The 22,936-nt window shown below is 41.5% G+C and overlaps 4 protein-coding genes across 4 annotated transcripts; 3 read left to right on the forward strand and 1 right to left on the reverse strand.

Moving 5' to 3' along the window:
* The first annotated feature begins 47 nt into the window (after positions 1-47).
* LOC129587698 (dnaJ homolog subfamily B member 6-B-like) lies at positions 48-2,674 on the forward strand. Its single transcript, XM_055481565.1, has 4 exons — positions 48-674; positions 1,301-1,556; positions 1,647-1,936; positions 2,046-2,674. Exons 1-4 carry the CDS (start codon positions 407-409, stop codon positions 2,204-2,206), a joined length of 975 nt encoding a protein of 324 aa, XP_055337540.1. The 5' UTR covers positions 48-406; the 3' UTR covers positions 2,207-2,674.
* Positions 2,675-5,217: 2,543 nt separating this feature from the next.
* On the forward strand, positions 5,218-8,375 carry LOC129587714 (protein slowmo-like). The gene is made up of 3 exons (XM_055481580.1): positions 5,218-5,668; positions 6,772-6,906; positions 7,376-8,375. Exon 3 carries the CDS (start codon positions 7,424-7,426, stop codon positions 7,973-7,975), a length of 552 nt encoding a protein of 183 aa, XP_055337555.1. The 5' UTR covers positions 5,218-5,668; positions 6,772-6,906; positions 7,376-7,423; the 3' UTR covers positions 7,976-8,375.
* A 1,041-nt stretch (positions 8,376-9,416) lies between these two features.
* LOC129587717 (uncharacterized) lies at positions 9,417-12,696 on the reverse strand. The gene is made up of 2 exons (XM_055481582.1): positions 11,401-12,696; positions 9,417-11,007 (listed from the first exon to the last, which is right to left on the reverse strand). Exons 1-2 carry the CDS (start codon positions 12,137-12,139, stop codon positions 9,707-9,709), a joined length of 2,040 nt encoding a protein of 679 aa, XP_055337557.1. The 5' UTR covers positions 12,140-12,696; the 3' UTR covers positions 9,417-9,706.
* Positions 12,697-14,196: 1,500 nt separating this feature from the next.
* Positions 14,197-20,821, forward strand: LOC129587802 (probable G-protein coupled receptor No18). The gene is made up of 6 exons (XM_055481720.1): positions 14,197-14,316; positions 15,196-15,306; positions 15,378-16,928; positions 18,045-18,147; positions 19,542-19,751; positions 19,841-20,821. Exons 3-6 carry the CDS (start codon positions 16,749-16,751, stop codon positions 20,761-20,763), a joined length of 1,416 nt encoding a protein of 471 aa, XP_055337695.1. The 5' UTR covers positions 14,197-14,316; positions 15,196-15,306; positions 15,378-16,748; the 3' UTR covers positions 20,764-20,821.
* The last annotated feature ends 2,115 nt before the right edge of the window (positions 20,822-22,936 follow it).

Raw genomic sequence — 22,936 nt, forward strand, 5'->3', positions numbered from 1 at the left:
TTGCAATGCACATGCTGTTAACCGACCATTCAAAAACAGAAAGCTGTGCCGCCGCATATTTTCATATTATTTCTGAATATTTCATTTGAAATTGACAAGAAGCCTACGTTATAAAATTTTTACTTTGAATATTTTATTACTACAAGTAGTAGTTGTGCTCTGATTAGTATAAAGTGAAACTTAAACGAATTTGACGAACGGTTACAGTTCTGCATCACAAAATGTTAAGGATGCGTGATTAATATTCGCTTTCTAAACGGGAAAAATTACCTTTGAAGTGCTGATGTGTCCGCACATCACTGGTTATTTCCCCGCGGATAGAGCGAGTTGAATTGTACTGCAAATTTGTTGACCTGAATGAAAGACTGCAGTATTTGCTATCTTTATAAACCTCGCTGTTAGAAAAATGGACGAACGCCTTTTGGATCAGCGTTTCAGGAACCGTTGGCGAATCGCACAGTTTGTTTTTGTTGTTGTTCTGCTGGTCAGCATGGGTGAGAGTGCGCAGAAGAAAACTGCTGCTAAGCCTGTCAGCTATTATAAAGTCCTTGGTGTTGAGAAGACGGCCACGGAAAAGGATATTAAGAAGGCCTTTCGGAAGTTGGCGTTGAAGTATCATCCAGATAAGAATAAGGAAGAGGATGCCGAAGAGAAGTTTCGCCAGGTTGCCCAAGGTGAGACGGATTAATAAATCATCAAGTTTATCACAGCTGATTTTCGAAACTCCGATTTTATAGATTTATAAATACTGTAACTTACTTTACATGTATTAAACTGCAAATTATGTGCCGAACAGGTAGTAGTGGAAATTCGCAGATATATCCACATGTTTAGCATATGTATTTTTTTAAATGAGAATGAGATCTTTCCGTTATGAGCTTATGATCTTGATCTTTTGTTGCTGATTTGCTGATTTGCAGTCTGTTTTTCCTTTTGCGGCTTTACCGTCAGTTTTTCGTTTTTGCCTTGTGACTTTTAGCTTATGCTGTACTTTATCATATTTCTTAGCATTTTTCGCTTTTGTTAATTATTTTTTCGGGTTTTGGGACATGATTTACATACTACTCGTATGCTTTATAAGTTTGCAATACTTGCAGTTCGAGTGTTTGTGTTTTTCTGTATACAGATAAGAGTGGGCTTTTTATGCAAGAATCGTAATTTTACGAACCTTGTCCGGTTGTAACAATATTTTCTGTAAAGTTTTTCTTATAAGATTTACCAGTTAGTGATACTAAATCTGGACAGATAAGAAAATACCCGCGTCAGTTTTCTGGTGTAAATTATGCTGCTCTGCTTGTAGCCTATGAGACGTTGTCCGATCCGAAAAAGCGTAAAGAGTACGACATGATGTCCAGTTATCCGCAGCCTGGACCGGACAGCGGCCATGCTCACACGGGATTCGGTCCGGGACACGGACAGGGCAGCCACACCTTCACATTCCATTCTTCCAGTTCTGGTCCTAACAATTTCAATTTTGATACTAAAGAATTCTTCCGCCAATTTGATCTCCACAGAAATAACTTCCGAGGTGGTCAGAAGGCTCCAAAAAACAACAGGTGTGTGTCCATTTTTCTCTTTGTCGTTTCTACGTATAAGATAGCAAGTAGTACTGTTAATTTTTTTCACGCTACGGGATTTTATGGTAGGTTTAATTTTGGCGGGCCTGGCTTCGAATCTTTCTCCTTCGATGATCTGTGGGAAGACAGTGATGAGTCACCAAATCCGAGTGACCATCTGAAAAATCATTTCGGCAACGCATTTGGCCACAACAAGATGGGAGGTCCCAGTATGTTCGGCGGCGGTGGCAGTGCCTTTCCGCACATGGACATGGACTTTCATGTTCCCAACTTTGACAGCATGTTCGGCGGTAATCCGCACACGGCTCACCACATGGCTCATCAGTTCGCTCACGCACGGGCGCATGCTCAAGCTACAGGTGCGGACTGACGTTACCGATTTATTTTGGTCTGTCCAAGACAGACTAACGTCGTCGTTTTGATGGTCAAACATGGCGAGTTAATTTAAACCTTTCTTTCCCATGATAGGAAAGCATGCGCGTGCGCAGGGATCCGCCAGTGCGAAATCATGTGGCAACACCAAGCCTAAAGCTAAAGCTCAGGCTGAGGCTAAAGTGAAAGGAAAAAACTGCCGTGTAGTTACGGAAACTCGGGGAACTTCCGTTTCGACCAAGAAAGTGTGCAGTTAAGGAAGTTGGAGAGCTGAAACCTGCGATAAGCTCCCTGCTGCTGTTCGCATGATACAATTGGAGCAGTTCATTGCCAAGTGGAAGTTATGTCTAGATTACAAGTACCGTATAAACTTGGCTTTTTGTGAATGCAACCGGTGATCCCTTGTTATGACCTTACAAAAGGTATTCGCTTGTTACTGTAAGTGTTTACAGCTGATGTAATACAGACTAACACGGACAATGGTGCCTTCTTATCTAAATCTCGGTTTACATTCGCAGTTTGCTTTTGAATTGTTACTTGTTGAAATTTGTGTGAAAATTAATCTTTGTGCCTGTTCCGGCTGTACAGATAATTTTTTACAAAGTTGTATTTTCGTCTTGCTTCAACTATACTTCTACATCTGGTGTTTTTATTTTACATTTCTCTACTAAAAAATTAATGGACGCAGGGTTAAGCGTAATTTAATAAAATGCTGCAGTGTATTGTATTGCAGAAATTTGGGCTAAACGTTTTTTTGCAGGAAACGATTTCTTAGGGTTTTCGAGTGGAAAGTGTGCGCTAATCTGCGCAGGTAGGCTTCGTATAGCGGACTTCGCATAACGGAGCAAAAGCCAGTTGCCATAATTTTGAAGTTAAAAATCATAGAAGAGAGTTGCTATAATTAAGACACAGAAGACAGTATTGAAGTAGACTGCTGATTAGGCATTAAGTTCATGAACCTATCATGGTCGGACTTCGCATTCCTGCGGCTATGTTCACATCAGCTAATTGCAGATCTGCGCTTTAATAAAATGCTGCAGTGTATTGTATTGCAGAAATTTGGGCTAAACGTTTTTTTGCAGGAAACGATTTCTTAGGGTTTTCGAGTGGAAAGTGTGCGCTAATCTGCGCAGGTAGGCTTCGTATAGCGGACTTCGCATAACGGAGCAAAAGCCAGTTGCCATAATTTTGAAGTTAAAAATCATAGAAGAGAGTTGCTATAATTAAGACACAGAAGACAGTATTGAAGTAGACTGCTGATTAGGCATTAAGTTCATGAACCTATCATGGTCGGACTTCGCATTCCTGCGGCTATGTTCACATCAGCTAATTGCAGATCTGCGCTTAATGCCAACTTGGCGAGCAGCCACCAGCCATTTCTTGCCTACGGTGGCATGTGCTGAAGAGCAAAAGTTTCTTTTACACAAGTGCGCGTGCAGCAAAAGTACGGACTATGGAGCTAATGCGCTCAGTGACTTAAATTTAGATTCATTCAGATCGCGACCTTTGGAACTGCCAACCGATACCGGCATTGCAGTTCACTTGCCAACGTAAAGTACTTTGGATGCAAAGGTCTTCGAGACTTGCACGGGAAGTACTTGACGGCGCCATTGACAGAATCTACCGGCTACCGTGAATGGTATAGTGTAATAAGCGTGAATGGTATAGTGTAATAAGCTACAACTGAAAAAGAGCCTACTTAATATTTCGAGCTGTCAAAATTGCTTGTAGTTGTGGCTTATTGTTGGTTCTCACGTGTTCCACTGCTCAGGCAATAATGGCTGTAACCATATAGTGCCGCTCCAACCACGCCGTGTCGGCTTAAGAACCGGAAATTGAGCGCCTGGAATGTCACAAACTTTCAACTCATGTCTTGAGTAGTTTATTTAACTGATCGCCAGTGATCGGCATTTAATTATATAGGCGCAAAGGCATGCTTCGCATGGACTCGCACCTACACATCTATCTAATATTTCTATATTTTAATTTTTACCGAATGGCCTCACTAATAATCATTATTATTCATTATCAGAAACGTAATTAACTACTAGTACTCAAGCGATGCGTGTAATTCTGATGTTCCACTGTTCCAGCGTGAGCTGCAGTGTAAATAAATATCTGAAAAAACATTCACCGGAAGTTCGAAAAGCGAAACAAAGAACCGGCTTTGTTGCCGTGCTTTTGGCACGTTAAAATTCCCACGTATGTCTTCGTTTTTTTGGCATTTACTCGACTGTCTTATTTCTCGAATGTCGCTGTTTTACCACACGTGACGGACATTACTGAGCGTTTGTTGCGCCGTTCAGAAACTACAACCACAGAAAGTACAAGCCTTGTACGACCTGTGCTAAAATCGAAAGCGGCCCCAAAACCCAGCTACGCCAGGCGGGTAGTATGATGACGTAATCTCACGCCCTACGCAAACGTATCTTTAACAGAGGGGCGGAGCGTGCGACTTACAGGGTCCGAGTGCGTGTGACTTACAGGAAGTGTGAAAGTTACGCTAGGATTACTCTATTAGCTATCTCCGTAGCTCAGTACAGCCAATCCGCCTTGATACATGCTCTAGCCAATCCGCATTGCTAAAGACTGCCATTGGTGGACACACCCATTTACGTATTGTCCCACCCCATGCAGATAACCTGCCGTACGCTGATCACTTGGTTTCTCCTTAATCTGTAGCTTTCAGAAGGAAATAAGAAGGAGCAAATTAAATTATCAGTCAAAATTATCAGTTTCGAAAGAAATAACAATCAAATATGAACAAAATGAACTTTCACGAGAAGATCGCCAAATTTGAAACTACGCATTTGGCATGTCAGATCGTTCAGCTCCAATCGCACTGCATGGGAAAGATAACTTTTGCAGTCAGCTATGGTCTAATTAGCGAAAAAATTAAATTACAACGTAAGTTAAATACTTTTCAAGTCCAGAGCACGAGAAATAATACTAAAAATTATTATTACTTTTAATAGAATCATTTAAACAATTATTCTTCTAATTCTGTTAATATTCGGAATCCCAATTTGCTGGGTTCTGAGATCGGCAGCTCAAGAGAGGTACAGAGAACCCCTGCACACAGCAAAGTTGTGGTTTCGGTTTTTTTCGCTTTGCAAGCGTTTTACGCTCGGCAAGGGGTACAGGGACACTCAAACAGAGCAGTTTCGGGCCTTGGGCCGGCGCCTAACACAGTTTGTGCATCGACAATATACTTAGAGGGACCGTGCTACAACCCTATAAAACCCTCGTCGCGTACGCTGACGCATGTGGCTCCAGACGCATGATTCGTTGGCTCACTCAGCTGACTCGTGCCAGACTGGCCAGCAGCCGAACTTGCGTACGCTCGCATTTTACAGCTGACATAGACCTACAGACTAGAATAGCGCGAACGGTGAAAGACTGCTCACGCTTCTAGAACGCTTGGCAAGTTTTGAGTTTAGAATTTACAAGTTAGTTCAGCAAAAGTAAAACTCCTATTGCTTAGCGGCTGCAGCCATTTCCACCGTTTTTTATCTGGCGCTATAGTTTTCCATACTTCCTTCCTTCCCTTCGTATTTAGACAACCTAGTCTTTAAGAGTACAGTACTTTAGTTTAATCCTGAATAACCGTGGGTGTATCAACGGGAATAGCGGGAATCTGGATAACTGGGCGTTTCGGGAAATTATTCGGCAGCCGCTGGCTAGGCGATAGCGAGGAAGGAAGCGTGATTATCCTGAAGGTACGTAAAGCGTCTTGAGTCTTCTACGTTTTCAAAGTTTGTCATATCGGTATGTTTTCCGTATCCTAGATTTCGACAGTTGCTTCCGAAACTCGAAGTACGAATGTACGATAATTCTTTGCGTTATCTGGGCCCGATAGTGCAATAACTAAAAATTGTTGTCAATGTTGTAATATTATTTTCTTCTAAAAGACCTGGTTTGATAATGGAATCACAGTGTAATGGACTTGCAATTTACTTCAACTTACATGCACTCAAAATTCTCATTTGCAGTTACTAGTTCAATATAGTTCTTACAGTACTATTTACTATAGCCCCATGCCTGATGCAGATGACGCAATTCAAAGCTGTGTGACAGTGTAATGACATTGGGTTCTGTGCAGTTTATTGATATGTAACTGTGCAATGTGTATTAGATTCTTGGGAAACGATATTAATTTGATGGCCCGCAAACATTCCGAATTATTGCCTTAATATTCATGTTTTTAGCTAATTTTCGGTGCGAACTTCCAAATCGTACCCGAGTAGGTAAAGAAAGATATAATTATTCGGTGGATTCGGCAGCACTATTAAATTTTCGAGCATTGGCTTTATGAGTAAGTTTCGAGCATTGGCTTTATGAGTACCAATACCGCCGGCGGTTTCGGTAGCAACTAGCAACCTCATCTTGTTTTAAGATTGTTTTAACTTGTAAGCTGAATCGCTGTCGTCTGTCGGTAATAGTTCAAGTATGGTTAATGTGCTTAACTTGCCATGCAGTAGATCTTTTGAGTTTCGGTGTGAAGCGTGCTGTACAGTAATTATTTTGTCATATTTTATCGTAATGAAGTGTACTCGTATTTTAAATTTCAGCATAATTTCGATAAATATACTGTATAAAATGCTTTAAATGAACACAGAATTTTTGTATCAAAAGAATACTGTACCTAACTTATAATTATCGTATAGAAGCGGCAAAGTTAAGTACTTGTAAGATTTTGTTATGTGGTCAGTGGTCACTAATCAGTACGAGTTATATAAATATTTGCAATTTGTGATCCCTGATTCACCATGAACAAAGTTTCTTACCATGGTCCGCGCGGCATCAGAAATCAATCTTTTAGGCTCACGACCGACTGCCCGATATTATCTGTCAGAAGGACTGGAGGACTTGGAGATTGAGCCTTTAAGGTTTTATTACTGATTGGTTTCTTCCCTGTGTACCGGAGGGAAATTTAATACCACCCAGCATACCACAGGTGGGTGTTAAATAAAAATGGGTTTTACCTTTTAATATATGGACTTACCATCAACTGCTGCTCGAATCATTTGCTTTATATGACGAGTGCTTTAATTTCATGAAATTTAATGTGCTTCCGGATAGAAATTTCTGTGGTATTCAGCTGATATTTTTGCAATATATCTATATTTATGTGATTGTATACTCGTATTTGTAGTAAGTACAGTACTATTTTTAGTTTTTATGCAGTAGTACGAGTCATATTCTCGCATGTGCAGAAGCTTGAATACATTGTGGACTTCGAGCATTTAAGCTCTATATTGGTATATTACATTTATGTGTTCGTATAATGTAATGATAAAAGTTTGTATATCATAAATAATGTAATAGTTGTTATCATTTAGTAATATGTGTCCGCTTATGATCTTCAGTTAATTGCCAATATGATTCGCGTCACTGACTTGAACTTTTTTCATTCTTATTGTTAGGCGATTCCGTCAGAGCCAGGCCGAGTTAGTTATATCCGGCAAATCAATATGAAGATCTGGCAGTCGCAGCACGTGTTCGATCACCCATGGAGCACCATAACCCAGGCCGCCTGGCGGAAGTACCCTAATCCCAACAGTCAGAACATTGTAGCGATCGATGTTATCGACCGTGAAGTCGCACCGGATGGTGCCCTCACTACACATCGCGTTTTTACAACGAAATGGGCCTTCCCAAAATGGGTGAAGTCCATCATCAACATCTCCGACTATTGTTATTCCACGGAGAAATCTGTGGTCCATCCCGCAGCACAAAGCATGGTTTTAGAATCTCAGAATGTTTCTCTGGGTAAATTTATCTCAGTTGTGGAGCGGCTGGAGTATACGCCCCACCCCTCGGATCCCTCCAAGACATTACTGACCCAGGAAGCACAAATCAGTATTAATGGATTACCTTTGGTGGGCAAGCTGGAAGAGGCTATGTCCAATACAATAGCCGCCAATGCCAGCAAAGGCCGGCAGGCTATGGAGTGGGTGGTAAAGAAGATCACAATGGAAGCAGCAGATCTCGGGAGAAGTTTACATTCTATGGAAGAAATATAAGAAACCTTACGTTTATTTACTAAGTCGCCACGGCAGAAGCATTGTTCGTATTTCGGTCCAAAGGTCAAACGTTTTCTCAGGAATATGTACGTTCCAGAGGCCTTGAGCGTCGAGTAATTTATTCTGGTCACAACTAAGTATCCCTTTAGTTACACTTACAGTTGGTGATCAGTATCAGTTGTTAGCAATGGGATTGATGCTAGCTTATTACGATACTTAAAAAAATATCCGTTGTGCTAACTGAGATTACCAGACTGTGATGAACTCCAGGTGCCGAGAAGTTTTTGGTGATAGTCCGGTTGTTCATGTGTTTGTTCGAATTGGGATTGTTGTAGTAGTGATATTAAGTGTCGAAAATCACGGAATGTTACAGCAGTTTTACAGTGAATAAAAAAGTTATACTGGACAATTTGACCATCGAGAAATAGAATTCGTTACTTTTTGCTGTGAAACACAAAGAACATTCGGACAAAATTGGAAGTACGTAGACACACCACAGATCAAATAAGAGGAATTTCATGTAGAAAGTACAAAACTCAGTTTGACTGGTTTGCAGTCACGTTTAGTTTCGGTGCTTTACTATTTCAGACTAACGGAAACCACAAGGCAAGTAGAAACGTATTCGCATAATGACGGGAATACATACAAAGCGAACTTCTAATTATAGAAACCTGGTGGCCGCCAGCCAACACCGTACCTATCTATAGTCCTATACCGTGATAACTTGCCGATATCTTAGTTCATGGTATTTAGTTACTAGTTCTACCCTTCCCGAACATCCCCTTTCTTTGATTTTTTATGGCCTTGTTAGGGCCTCTGCCAGCGATTTCGCTTTTAAGGCAGAATTTTCACAGCAATATCTGATATCGAATTCGAAACATGATCTCCTAGGTCACTGCGCGTAGTCGCTAGTTCATTTCGTATCGCGAAATCGCTAATCCAATGCGTAACCGCTAGTTCTCTTCGCACCTCGAAATCGCTAATTCACTGCGTACTCGCCAGAACCAGATTTAGAGACGTCTCGTGGGCACCCAGCCATAGACTGGGGCGATCATCAGCTACGCAGAATTGGGGGGCCATATGTCTGAATATTTTTTTATGATCACACTATTTCCAAAAGTTTTGACTCTTTTTAATGTTATTATTAAAACCGCGCTCGTAACCAAAGGGCACGAGAAGTTGCAAATTTTTCTAATAATTTAATCAAGCTCCTTAAAAGGAAAACACTCTTTGCCAGGCCCAAAAATTTTCGACTTAATGTCGTGTTGTTTGTCAAAAACTTAATAGCAGATGTTTAAACCTATCTTTTAACTTCAGCACCGAGAACATGAACTTTTGTAACACAGTAAGTAAGTACAGTACAATGTAGTACAGTGCGCTTCCGCAGCCAGCTGGGCCATCATAATTATTATTCAGTTTTTAAATTTTGTGCGGTAGTCTCTCGTACCTGCAAACAACGAAAAAGAGTCCCGGGTGCAACAGTTTAAACTTTAAAGGCAGTCAAAAACAGCAACCTCGCATGCAAACCCATGATTTAATAGAAAGGTACGTTTAATAATTAAACATTCTACAATTAATAACAGCAGCTAGTAGATTACTAGATACCGAACATTCACATGCCACCTGCATTTTCGAACAGATTAAGAAAGTAGTTTACAAACGCAAACCAAAAAATGCAAATCAGAAAACACCAGTCTCAACCATGCGATCAACAATTAATCTATTCAGGCTTCAGTCATAGTGAACGGCATTCATTGCACCGTTAATATTCATAGTCAAGCGGCCAGGTTCATCATCGTCTTCGTCCGAATCCGTCTGGGAATCGTTGCCCGACTGACTGCTATCCAGCCCATTTTGCTCCATCCCGTTTTCGTCGTCCACATCCGACTCGCTTTCCGCTTCAGGCGGCACATTCTGCGGCGCCGTATTCTGATGATTGCGTACACCCCGGACACGATTTGTATACTCCATGACCGCTCGTTCAACGTGTTTCCGAATGGCCCCGGGATTGGTATAGAACTGAAAGGTCAGCGTGCCTACTTCCAGGGTTGAATCGTCTCGCAGTTCAGCGTCCTCATTAGCCAATAATGTCATTCCATTGACGGCGATTTCAAAGGCGCCCTGATTCTCGATGTGGAAATTACCTTCTACGTCCAGAAAGATCGTGCCCTGCAGCGGCTGGAGATTAACGATATTCCCCTCCAGACTGAGATCAACATCCACCGTGACATTCTCATCGGAATATCCAAACGTCACCTCGTCCGTCGTGATAGCGTAATCCACACAAACGCCGCTCAGGCAGGCCAGGGCGCTTTTCAAGTCCCGTTGAAATTTTGGTCGTGTCTGATCGGGCAGCGTGCCACTGCCCACTCGTTCACCCAGTGCCTTCAGATAGGCCACTTCGCAAGCAATATGCTTGGATCGATAGTTTAAGTGATTTGTTAGGCTGATAAGTTCCTTTCCGAAACAGCTGGCCCGGGTCTGCACGTCTCGGATGCGATTCCGCAGCCGGGCCGCTTCCAGATCCTCTGGTAATTCAGGATTTGTTAGCGGAGGTGCAGCACCGAACTCGGTCTTGATTCTCTGTGACAAATATTTCCACGTGACCAGGCAATCTTCAGGCGTTCGCCCCGGGAAGAAAATATGAGCGTGAGATCGTATCAGTTTCTCGAATGTCTCGAGGTTAGCATGGCCTGGTGTAACGCTCCTGATGGCCTCCTCTTCGGCCGTCGTCAGGAACTTCATTTTCCGTATACGCTGAATGGTGTCCAAGGGGATTTTATCCAGTCCATCTATGGACAAGCGACACACCCGTGGATCGTCTAACAGCTGTGTCCAGTAATGTTCCAGCGCAGCGGCGTCCAGTTTGATGCTGAAAGAAACATACTTGGCCACTAGCTGAAAGTCACACAGTTGCTGCAACGCAGTTATCAGCTTCAAGTCGTCCATGGCAGTCCACTGTCGCCGAGATTCGTCATCCACACGAGGCTTTTTCGAACTGCTGTGCTTCGAGACTGATTTAGTATCCTTCCCTGATAACAAAATAATAAAATACATAAAAACGACATTTATTTTTTTCTACATTTATTTTTTGGGGGTTTAATTTTCATACAGCAAAAACAACTTCCAAAACGATTTTCCTGTAATTAAATGTTCAGTGGCACTGCACCTAATACCTATCAAGTTCTCAAATTCCAGCCCATAATCAAGAAAACCGTAATCGCTGTTAAATTTCAGTACAGCAAAAAAGACGAGAAATTTTAGAAAACGCATACGAGAAATAAAACAAGTGAATTCATGAAAAAAATAAAAACTATTTTAAAAAATCGCGTGCACAGTGTGAAGCGTACATTTTGTCCGTAAACAATTAAGTAGCAGTAAGAACAGCGTCTGGTAAGATTGACTGCTTAATTAATTTTCAATACCTTTAACGCGAAGATCTTCAGCGCCAAATCGTGCATTACCGCTCCAGAAATGACGCTCTGGAGCTTCCTCAGCCATTTGAAATTCTCCACCATAGAAGAACCCCGACGAGTCCGTTCGCTGTTTCTTCGTCCCGTCTTTCCTCTTCTCGCCCTTCCCCAGTTCGGATTTCCGTTTCAGCAGCTTTTCCACTTTGACGAGATCATTGCCCCGCGGATTAAGGGACGGCGCTGACGGAGCATGGGGAAGACGACTGTGAGCGGGGCGAGGACTCTCCATCGAACTGGAATACGACGACGCAGGCGACATTCCCGGGTGCAATTTCGATGGACTGCTGCGATGATGCTCGCCCGAGCGATGCCGATAATAGGCTGGTCGCAGACTGGCTTCCACGATCTCATCGGCGAACTTCTTTCGCTTAACGGAGCGCGACGAGGAACGGCGTTCGTGTTGTTCGGAGTAGGATTCGATGGGAGTGGAGAGACGCGAGTGCGACGCCAGGGATGGAGGTTTAGAATGCACGGAAGAGCTTTCCTCCGATGAGGGACTGCGTAGATGTGGACGATGTAACGATGGGTGCGCATACGCCACAACGGGACTCTCCCCCTCGTTGGCAGATTCCATCTCGTCCTCGCTTTCCGTTTCACTGGAATCGGATTCGCCACGCTCAAACTGTCCGTTCATGGTGTGTTTTACGTCGGAGTGACTGGGATATATAAAGGATGGTTTGGAATCATCCATTTTCCAATAGTGAAGACTGCGTAGTGATCGGCTGACTTACATAACACTTAATGTTGGAATCGAAGACCAACTTCAGTGTTTCGTAGAAAAAGCACTGTAGTCACGTAGTGAAGCAGTTTACTGTTTACACAGGAGTTAAGGATAAATATTAATCGTAAATACGGTGATTAATGTTCCGATTAATTCATCTTGCAGCGTTACTCCAAGTCCCTGCCTTGCTACAAACGGGATGACAATCAACAATAATACAGAATTCCAATCTCCAAAAATATCATCAAAGAAACAATATATTTAGTAAATATTTCTTGACGCTGGAAAGCTGAAGTGACTGTAAAAAAAGACTGGAAAATCAAATAGTAGATATGGAAAAGCAAATACAGAGTACCGTAGGTGGTAAGACGTAAGTAATTCTGGTTAACTCGTCTCGTGTGGCCGTGCCCCGTGGAGTCTGTTACTCTGGTATCTGGGACGCACATTAAAGTACAGTACTTTAACTTATTGTAAAAAAATGCCTTTCGATAGGAGAATACGAGTACATAATTGCATTGTAGATGGTTGTGCTCAATGGTGCGCCGACAATCACATTCTGACATTTTGATCGAATCAATCTTATATGATAAATGTCGCAGATACGATGCGGTTGCACAGTCCAGAATGGGAACACCGGGAACAAGCAATTATTCAACCGGAAGCGGTTGGCCGCCAACTTGTTTCAACAGCTACGCATCATTTTACCATGCGTTTACTATAGATGTAAATAGTACCTACTGTACTTATCTACGGTACCATTACTACTAGACTTCGACTCTGGATTTCGACTCTATACCGAATCTGTACCAAATTTACTGTACCTTGATTACAACACTATTTGCTTTTCCGGAACATTTTGAAATGATGTTGACTACAGCAATACACGTTTGGATTCAAAATTCGAGGTTCTATATTGTACGGATGGTAGTATACCACGTAGTATGGATGATAGGTAACAGCATCGGACTGTTTTGTAGCTGCGCTTTATTGCACAATTCCGGCCCCGGCCACACCGCAATTAATTAACGAAACAATTAAACTGATAAAAAAGCACCAGCGCAAAATTATTCCACGTGGTCTTTGTTACTCGAGCTCGTACGTACAACGATACGACGCGTGAAGCGAACAGCAAGTGATCAGCGAAAACCACAAAAGGAAATGATTTGGCCCGAGTAAAGTGGGTATAATTTTTCTAAAGTTTTTAGAGTTTACAGTAATCCATTTTGGCTGTGCAGTCCTATTTCATAACCGCATAAGCATAGATAGTCCGCAACTCCGTATTTGCCTTGACTGGAAATCGAACGGTAATTTCTAAAACTTTCTTTGAACCACAGTAACAACGTACCATGTCAATATCGGTTGTGTTCAACCTTCCAGCTCCACTAACTAGTATATAAAATTAGGGTCAGTTGGAAAATTGACCTTTGGCTCGAATCTGTTGAATAAGAAGCTCGCACATATCACAGTTGCATCTGCCGGTGGAGCAGGTCCCTTTGGCTTGACTAATTTCTTTCCGGCAAGCATCCGAGCAGACTTTATCCCCATTGCATGATCCTTTGAAGGATTTACTGACAAATATGCACTGCGCAGGGGCTTCACTAGGCACGAAACACCCTGTGCATAAGATTAAAAGTAGCCACAGGTTCAAAAGAAATTTCTCCATATTGTTGTTATACGAGTATATGGTGCAGTAATTCTACATTCGAACAGCACAATCTACATATATCGTCTACACTGTTTACACATACAGTAAATTGTACGAATCCGCATATATAATAATTTAACTTAATCTCCAAATTTCGTTTTAACAGAACAAGTTTGCACACGCATTCAGATATACTTAGTTGCACAGCACCGAAAATTTCCCTTTAGGATATTTTTTTTTATTGGGCGTAAGTAATTACCGTAATAAAACTAGTGTATCTACGCACTCAACGTATTTTTGGATAGTGATCATGATGTTTTTCAGTTTTCTGTAAGTACCATGTAGCTGCTTTTGCCATTATTGTTTTGGCTGTCACGATCAGCCGCAATCTGTTATATTTTGTAGTAACATATTTGCGGATGTTTTGAGTGCGATCGTACCGGTATGGAGACATTAAACTTATTCCCATCGGACCCTCGAAGCGCTTTGCATGTCGACGATAGTGAGTTTGATACCTTAATGGTATCGCATGTTGTTTCTCTGAGTGCCTAACTCCTGCATAATATAGCGTGATAAATTAAAAACAGACAGCAAAATATTGACAATCGACCATTATCTATACGCACTTGAAAAGTATCTTTATTTCTATCACAAACAATTCAAAGGCGCAGCAACTACGAATCTGTTCGCTTCGAAATTAAATGGTGTGATATTTCTTAATGTACGTTCAATAAACAGCAATAAAAATATAGAGCGTCTATGGCGTAATTTGGAGGTCAGCAGCCGTTCTGAAGTAACGACGTCGCTGCCGAATAATACTTATACAATATTAATTTTACCAAATTTTGTTTTACGCAAGAGCACAGTAGTATTACTTACTGTTAGATTATTATCGAATACAATGATACAATAATTTAAATATACTTCCTTTCATTCAAATGATACAAGTAAGCTTTTGAGCAGGGGCAGCCCATCAAAGTACGTGTACTTCGGGATAGTTCGGAATTCACTTGGCACCACAGTATTAATTTATTTAGGGTAATTAAAAAACAAATGTTATACTATCGCAAAATACGAAAACTAATTCTTCAGCGTTAATTTCTTCTTTAAGCTGGCTGACTAGACCGATAAACTTTGTAATTCCAATATTTAGTGCACGGTATAGACTCTCCTTGTGCCCTGCAGGCGCAGTAGTCCATAATTTATATCACTAGCTGTATTTATACCCAGATTTTTTGCGGAATAATCCAAACGAATATATTTTTATATTTATATGACTAATATATGAATGTATTCTTATATGCGGGAGGCAGCGAGACCATTCCTTGTATATGTCTATAGACGTTACATTAAGTTTGTTGAACACTTTTTGGCAGTGTAGCCTTTGAATAATAACCCGGAGGCACGGGAACGGAACGGATAGTTTGACCAATGATCCAGGTTTACATACAATTACATACGGCCTCCGCGCACATCGTCGCAACTATTTACTGTACGACTACCTGCAATTAGCATATTTTAACAAACAAAGATACCAAATATTATTATGTAGGCATGATATAGATATTTACATGCACGCGGATGTGGGGTCACTTTGGTGCGACAAACATTGACGCATCGGAAAATGAAACTTCACAACATGTGGTGACACAGCCCAGCGTTTAATTTGGGAGTGCAGTTTTGTTATGATATCACTATGGACGACGTGAAGAGTCCAACGACACTTTCTACTGCATAATTCACAATCTGGAAAGAAATACACTGTCCCAAAAGGCAGCACAGGATGCCGGGACGGGTGGGCGGTAGCACATATGGATCAAACCGGACACATTTACTCGCCAAGGACGGTTTAGCTGATTAGGAAGCAAATCCCTTCCGAAAGCTTTGCCGCGCGGAGCACAGTTTAATAATGCCGCGCTGTGCTGATACCGAGATACGTATCACCCGGTATCATTATTTTCAGCGGCGACGGCGTTCAGGAGTACGTACAATACTTATACGCACATCGCGATGTTGACTTGTTGTGGAGCGTGACACTGTACACAGTAGCCGGCACTAACGGGCATACAACAGGACGGAAATCGAGTCGGAGCGGGTTGACAAAGAGAAGGAGTATAAGATTTCGGCTCCGGAGGTTTTTATTAATTATCTCACATTTCAATTCGATGCAATTGCAGTGCTATTTTAGCCGAAAAAGACGCCGACCGCAAGAGGAGGCCGACCAGAGTAAATTAGATTACCAATTATATAAAGGAAGCGGCTTATTTAGCATGGAATACGACATGGCCTGTACGTGATGATAAACATGCTTGTTAATCACATCGCGTATAATGCCCGTCGTCTCCCGCGCAAATCCCCGACATTAATACTATGGATTTTTTTCATCGGCTAACAATGGACGCTGAAAGTCAGGATCATGATCATCACGGTAGGATTTTTTATCCCGCGATACAGTATGGCAGTCGGCGCAACCATCAAAGATTAGGCGGAAGCTGTGTATGTGTGGATTGCGTGCGCCGGCAAAGCGGCCAGCCACGGAATAATTACTGTCCTCTTTAGTCACACATACCCATACCCACAAAACTAAACTGCCACTGACCGGTTGTGCTGCCAGTGCGTAACACGATTATCCGTTGGATCCTGGCGATGATTAATTTTCCTTTTTGTAAACCTTTTTGGAACGGTAACAGTTTTTATATCTATACATGCACATCCTGCCTGCAGAGCATTGTATAAAAAATGGCAAGTTCAGTGGCAGTCAGGAAATCTTCAGTGCACCATGTATGCTTTTCTTGTCCTTGTCGGGATGGATTTAATGATATTAATTGATTTGCATGATGTGAGCCGCTGTCACACGTATGTCCAGATACGCTGCCGGCATCCCTGATGCAGACTACACTTCTTTATTTGTTGGCGGATGTGTTTTAGCATACGATGGTTACCAATATTATTGGTGCAGTGAATATTGCCGATCATGACAAACTGCTTTTTGATGGAAACTTTTCTAACAATGGGACCGAAAAGGTTAACCCGGAATACAAGCTGGGGACACTGGGTGCCACGTTTCTGCTCATCTTCCTGGGATTAATGACAATTGTTGGCGTGGTTGGAAATGTAAGATTGTTTTCAGGCTCGTAAAATGTCACAGACGCTATCAACCATAAAGTACTGTAAATCCGAAAGTCTGATGATATGTGCTAGGGTAGTTGATAGTTGATATTTTTGGTAAGGAGTTGTGTGCATCTTTAGCTTCATAATAATTAATAACCGGAAATATTAACCTTTTGACATTATGGTTACCATTTGCATGCGCTGCATGCATGCACCTACGGTATCTGTAACTGATGTAGAGAGGTCCGCACATGTAATTAATAATCCTGCGCATTAGAAATATTAAGCTGTGATAACGCATCAGAATTTTAAAACCACATTCCCGAGAAATTGTTTCAGTTTACATATAACCGCGTATGGTTAGAAGGGGTATCTGCTTGTGTTAGAACTGCATTAACATGCTATGTTTGTGAGACTATAATTATTTAAAAAATTTCTACAGATTATTCAAAAACCACAACAGCGTTTTGAAGTTTCATGCATTACGCTTCACTACCTAAATGAAATTCAAATTTGCCTTATTTTAATTTGTACTATAGTGGTCAGTGTTTAGTGTTTGAGATATGTACTGTGACTACTGTCATAATACAACTGATTAGGCAGATTTCATTGCAGTGCAAATGCACACTGCAGCACACATCCCCATTTATTAAGCAATAATAACTCGCAGAACTACAAAAGCAAGACAGTAGATTATGACAGAATAAAACTTAATTTCTGAAGCACTAATTAAGATCACTCTTGTTATCTTTAACAGGCAGGCGAGCTTTTGGTATGATTATTATTAGTGTGATAAATAGTTTAATGTCTTGTCACTCTTATGCGGAATATCTTTGTTGCTATAATTATAAGATGCCCAGCATTTATTAGGATGCTCACTCGGGGCAGGTCATTTGCTCGCCAGCTGCATGGCGAATTCAGTACGAAGTTGCGTAACACAGTATCCAGTGTTCATCCGGGAGAAACTCTACACGGCGAGCATACGCCGCATCTCCCAGCAGAAGCACAACACAATCCCCGAACTTTAATGAATACATCTACGAGTAGGATTTGCGTACATTGGGATTGCATAGATTTGTAGCTGATTAAATTGTGAATTTTACATGATTTCCGGTGTAGGTGCTTGTGATACTTTCCGTGGCTCTTAACCGCAAATTGCGCACAGTCACCAACTGCTTCATCGTGTCTTTGGCCGTGGCAGATTTACTTGTCGCTAATTTCGGTAAGCCATTATTCCTGGTTTATAAAGACTATTCCTGCAATATGTTTTCCGGTGTGAATTATTTTGCTGACGTGAGAATATTCATAAACTTCTCGCCGTAAACCGTCACCTTTCGGTAACTCATTTTTATGCTGGGCACTACAAAAGATTCAATTTAGCCTGTAGATATCTCTTTTGACACAGCTAATAACTGACGTCAACGCCCAGGTGATCGGTTCAAATTTATGTTTTGTTTGGGAAATGATTGTGCTGTGCTACATACGCGCACATATTTTTTATGCATACAAATTAGCATAAGGCATTAGCCAGATACAGCTTTTGAATTTGTTGCCTAATAAAAAACGCAGAGATAATTATATGTACATGATCATAATATCTATATATTGAAAACATATCCAAAAGCTGCATGACACAGAAAAAGGCACACTTAATTACGAAGGCGCAGAAAGAGATTGCTTAGCGCACAATACCATGTACGGCTCAAAATAATCTTGTAATGCAAAGCAAATACGGTGTGAAATGGTATGCATTATAAGTCAGTTAAAAATCATTGGGTCGGAACAAGCCCTTAATCTCACGGATTCTAAAAGGATTTTAATGCCAACCAACGAGGCCTCCAATTTAGCTGCGTTTCTGCTAACATGCGTGAACAAATGTCTTCAGGCTACAAAGAAATACGTAGTTGTACACATATTCACGTTCCTACTTCCCAGCAGACGCGCGACAGCAACTCTGTTGTATGGATTTCTGACTTTCTACAGCTTGATTAACATTTAAAAAGACAAATCAAGCTAAAAAAATATGAAATACGTAATTAATGCAGCGGTTAATCTTCAGAAAATGTGTATACATATACGTAGTATTTTAAAGGTTAACAGCTGTCAGCTTTCATACACAAGCACGGTTAATATTACACAAAACTTTAATCAATGTGCATGCAATGAATTGTTTATATATTTATATACATTAAACTTATTTATTTAATTTCCCATCAAATTAAAGAAACATTCAGCTTGAAAACAGTAGGCGGACACATACGTTATCGCGCAAAATATTTTTTTAACGGAATTCAAAACTGCGAATAAATTATGCATTCTGTGTCCGTCTCGTTATTATAAAGCCAACAACGCAGCATTTGCTGTCAAACAGACGCAAAGATGTCGATCGAAAACGGACACCTTAACCATTCCCACATGCGCAATATTTACTCATTTTACCAATATGATTGTGAAATAACAAATACTTCCGCTTCTGGTTGAATGCGTCAGTACAACCGGTAAAATCGAATGCGTTTACAATAACATCCCGCGTGTGTAACGGAGACACGACAGGGCAGACCGTCTTCTGGGACAAAAAAAATGCTGCTGATAATGATATACCATTACATTTTTTAGTCATGCCAATTAGCGCCGTCATGGAAGTAACGGGTGGTGAATGGTATTTCGGCACCTTGGTCTGCTGGATATTTATCTCAGCCGATGTGTTTCTCTGTACTGCCAGCATTTGGAATTTGTTGATTATCAGTTGGGAACGGTTTATGGCTATCAGCTGGCCATTGTGGTATGGGGCGCGGCGGACGAAGAAAGTGGCCATTTATTTGATCGGTACCAGTGACCAATAGATTATACATAACGTATTATGTATACACTTAGCATGACGAAAATTATATTAATTTCGCTATCTTGTTCTTTAGCTTTAGCATGGACAGTCTCGGTGGTCATTTGCATGCCGCCGCTGTTTCTCCAGGGCATCTTTGAAGATGCAACAGCCGGGGGAGGCTGCAATTATGTCACCAATGAAATCTATCGTGTTTATTCGGCCTGCGGCTCCTTCTGGATTCCATTGGCTATTATCTTGTTCTGTTATGCTCGCATCTTCTCCGTGGCTGGCCGTAAAAATCAGATCCTCGATCGGCATAAATCATGCAGTTACTCCAGTATAAAACACAATCCGGTCCGTCCCGTGCTTAATGGACCTAATAATGTTGCGCCGTCCTATCCGTCCACCAGCTCCAATGAACTACACGATGTGGGTGGACTCCTACAGCAGCTGCCGGCCACGGCACGACAAATGGTCCTCCGCGGTGCTTCGATTACCGAAACCCATCTCTCGTCGTCGACGGCCTTAATTGAGATTAAATTCGATGACGTGTCGCCCATTGCTAATTTCCCCATGGCCTCGGCCACCGCCCCGCCAATAATCGGCAACGGATTGGATCGGACACGCAGCCTGCGACTGGACGAGTTACCGCGCGGGCGCGGTCTGCGCCGGCGTGTCACGGTCAACGGGCAGGCGGCTCTCTCGCGGCTGTCCAGTTTTAAGGACCGGGAACGCAAGGTCTTTAAAGTCCTGCTGATTATTTTGTGCTCATTTGTGGCCTGCTGGTTCGGATTCTTTCTCATTTATACACTGCAGCCGTTTTGTGAAGGATGCCGCCAACTGGATCACCGAATTTATGCGTTCTTTGTATGGCTGGGTTATTTTAACTCCGCACTGAACCCACTCATTTATGCCGGGTTTTCCAAAGAGTTTCGCACAGCGTTTTTGAATATTTTATGTTGTAAATGTCTGCTTAAGCGGCGCCGCAAAGGATCGGCATGCACCGGTAAAGTTTAATTGGCGTCCTGTTGCGGTTATGCGTTACTGAACCAGGGAGGGGAAACAGCTCATTCAACAATAAAGACCTTAATTGACTAAGATTCTGCTCAAGGTTGTTATAATTTAAAAAAATATTATGGCACTGTCACCGGCACTCGATGCCATACTTCGAATGCTGCCTTATATGGGCTCCCCTTATATTACTCTCCCTTATCTGGGCTCCCGGCTAGTTAGCAATACCCGTCAAATTAAATTTATCAGATTTGTAGCAGAAATCTTTTTTAATTCTTTCAGTCCGATTTACCAGTGAGCACATCAAAGAATTCCGAAATTTCACATCCGAATTATATTTTTATATATTATTTATATATATTTTACATTAATTTCAACCGGATTTGCCAATGAACAAACTGAAAAATGCTACAAAAGTACTGGCCAAATTAAGTATTTTAAATAATCAAAATTTTCAGTCAGTCATAACACTGATAACAGCTGCGAAAGGGTGAGCAATAACGTAACCGCCCATGTAGAGGGTAGCTCATATTGCTCGGGAGCCCAGATAAGGGAGAGTAATATAAGGGGAGCCCATATAAGGCAGCATTCGAAGTACTGGTATCACATGCACCGGTATAAGTTAGTTGTACGTCTTTAGTGCGGGTCACATAATATTTGGTATCTGACGTTTGTAGCGATTTGCTCGCGGCGGACAGAAGTGTACGATACTGAACTGATTTAATTAAGAAACATCCATGATATGCTGATTCGCATCGGGATTCTTGGCAATAGCAACAATGCCCTGAGATACTAACTGAATTTACTAAACCATAATATTGAATTGAGGTTATTGTAATTTTTCATCTGACACGCATCTTATCTGAGTATTGATTCAGTCTACCGAGGTACTTTATGCTGCGAATTTGTAAAGGTCGCATCATATGTAACCTTATACAACAAACACAGGCAAGCAAATAGTTCTCTTAGATTTCATATTAAGGGAGTGTTGAATTATTACATAACTGTATGACGAAGCCACTTGGGTAAACAAGTGCACGTGAAGTCAAAGGCGAATTACTTGCACTATTCCAGAAAAAGATTTCTAATTAACGCTTTTGCGTGGAACCCACCTACACCTTGTGCACCTGTTGTTAAATCCCGCAAAATTCATACACATATCACATGCAGGAATACTTTAGTTCAGCTGTAGTTGATAAATTACAGATACACCAATTTTTTAAGCAACATGCATCACTCTTTTCTTTTCCCGAAATCGAACTTTTTTCAAATAGAAACTTATAATTAGTTTGAACGAAGCCGCTGCGACAATGGAGATTTTGAACTACAAGTATTTACAGTGGCAAATTAATATGAGCTATAAGTATGTAGCGTATCGCGACGGCGAAGGGTGTGTCGCACGTGCACGATGCATGATTTTGGGCAGCCGTTTTACATCACGACAAAGTGAATAGGTTGTCTCTGGGGACATTAGCTGATCCGAAAAAAAATTTAAGCACAATACTGTTAATTTCCATAATTCCTGCAGACACGGGCACGAATAACGGATGAATACGACTTGCGTACACAACTGGCAGAGTATCGTTCTGTGCGGCAAGGACGAGGTCATTCAGTCTGCCGCCCACCCGTAAAAAATATGCACTTTAACGACATTATTATTAGTAATTTTATAGTAGAATTTCATATTATTGTCGTGATTACTGTACGCGACAATCTTCGCTGTGTTGCCTTCACGTTGGCAACACTCTGATAGAATGCGTGACCTAATGCGTTGCCCCGACTTCTTATTTTTTCTATCGGTTATGCAACTTCCCAATCATCGCTCATAAGTGGCACTTTCTGACTTTTCTTTACGATATGTTCTCTGGGAATGGAATAATTCAAAAGGGCATATTTGGCTTTCACATGTGCACATCCGGGCCACGCCGGTAGGTGTGGAACAGTGTGTGTGCGGGGCAAAAAATTACCGCCATCAAGTGCTGTTGCCCTTTCAGTCAGCATGCAACCTCAAATGTGCCCCCATTCTGCAGCTAGAATATTCTACTAAATATATCGTTTCCCAGCATCCGCATTGTGGACGCTGGGAAAATGCAGTGCAAAAATGTGAAAAATTTTCCAACGTAATGACCTGAGCGTGGGATTGGACATTTACGCTTGACCGATTTAAGTGCGAATCCAT

Source organism: Paramacrobiotus metropolitanus, unplaced genomic scaffold (genome assembly GCF_019649055.1).
Source record: "Paramacrobiotus metropolitanus isolate TYO unplaced genomic scaffold, Prichtersi_v1.0 Parri_scaffold0000026, whole genome shotgun sequence".
NCBI lineage: Eukaryota > Metazoa > Tardigrada > Eutardigrada > Parachela > Macrobiotidae > Paramacrobiotus > Paramacrobiotus metropolitanus.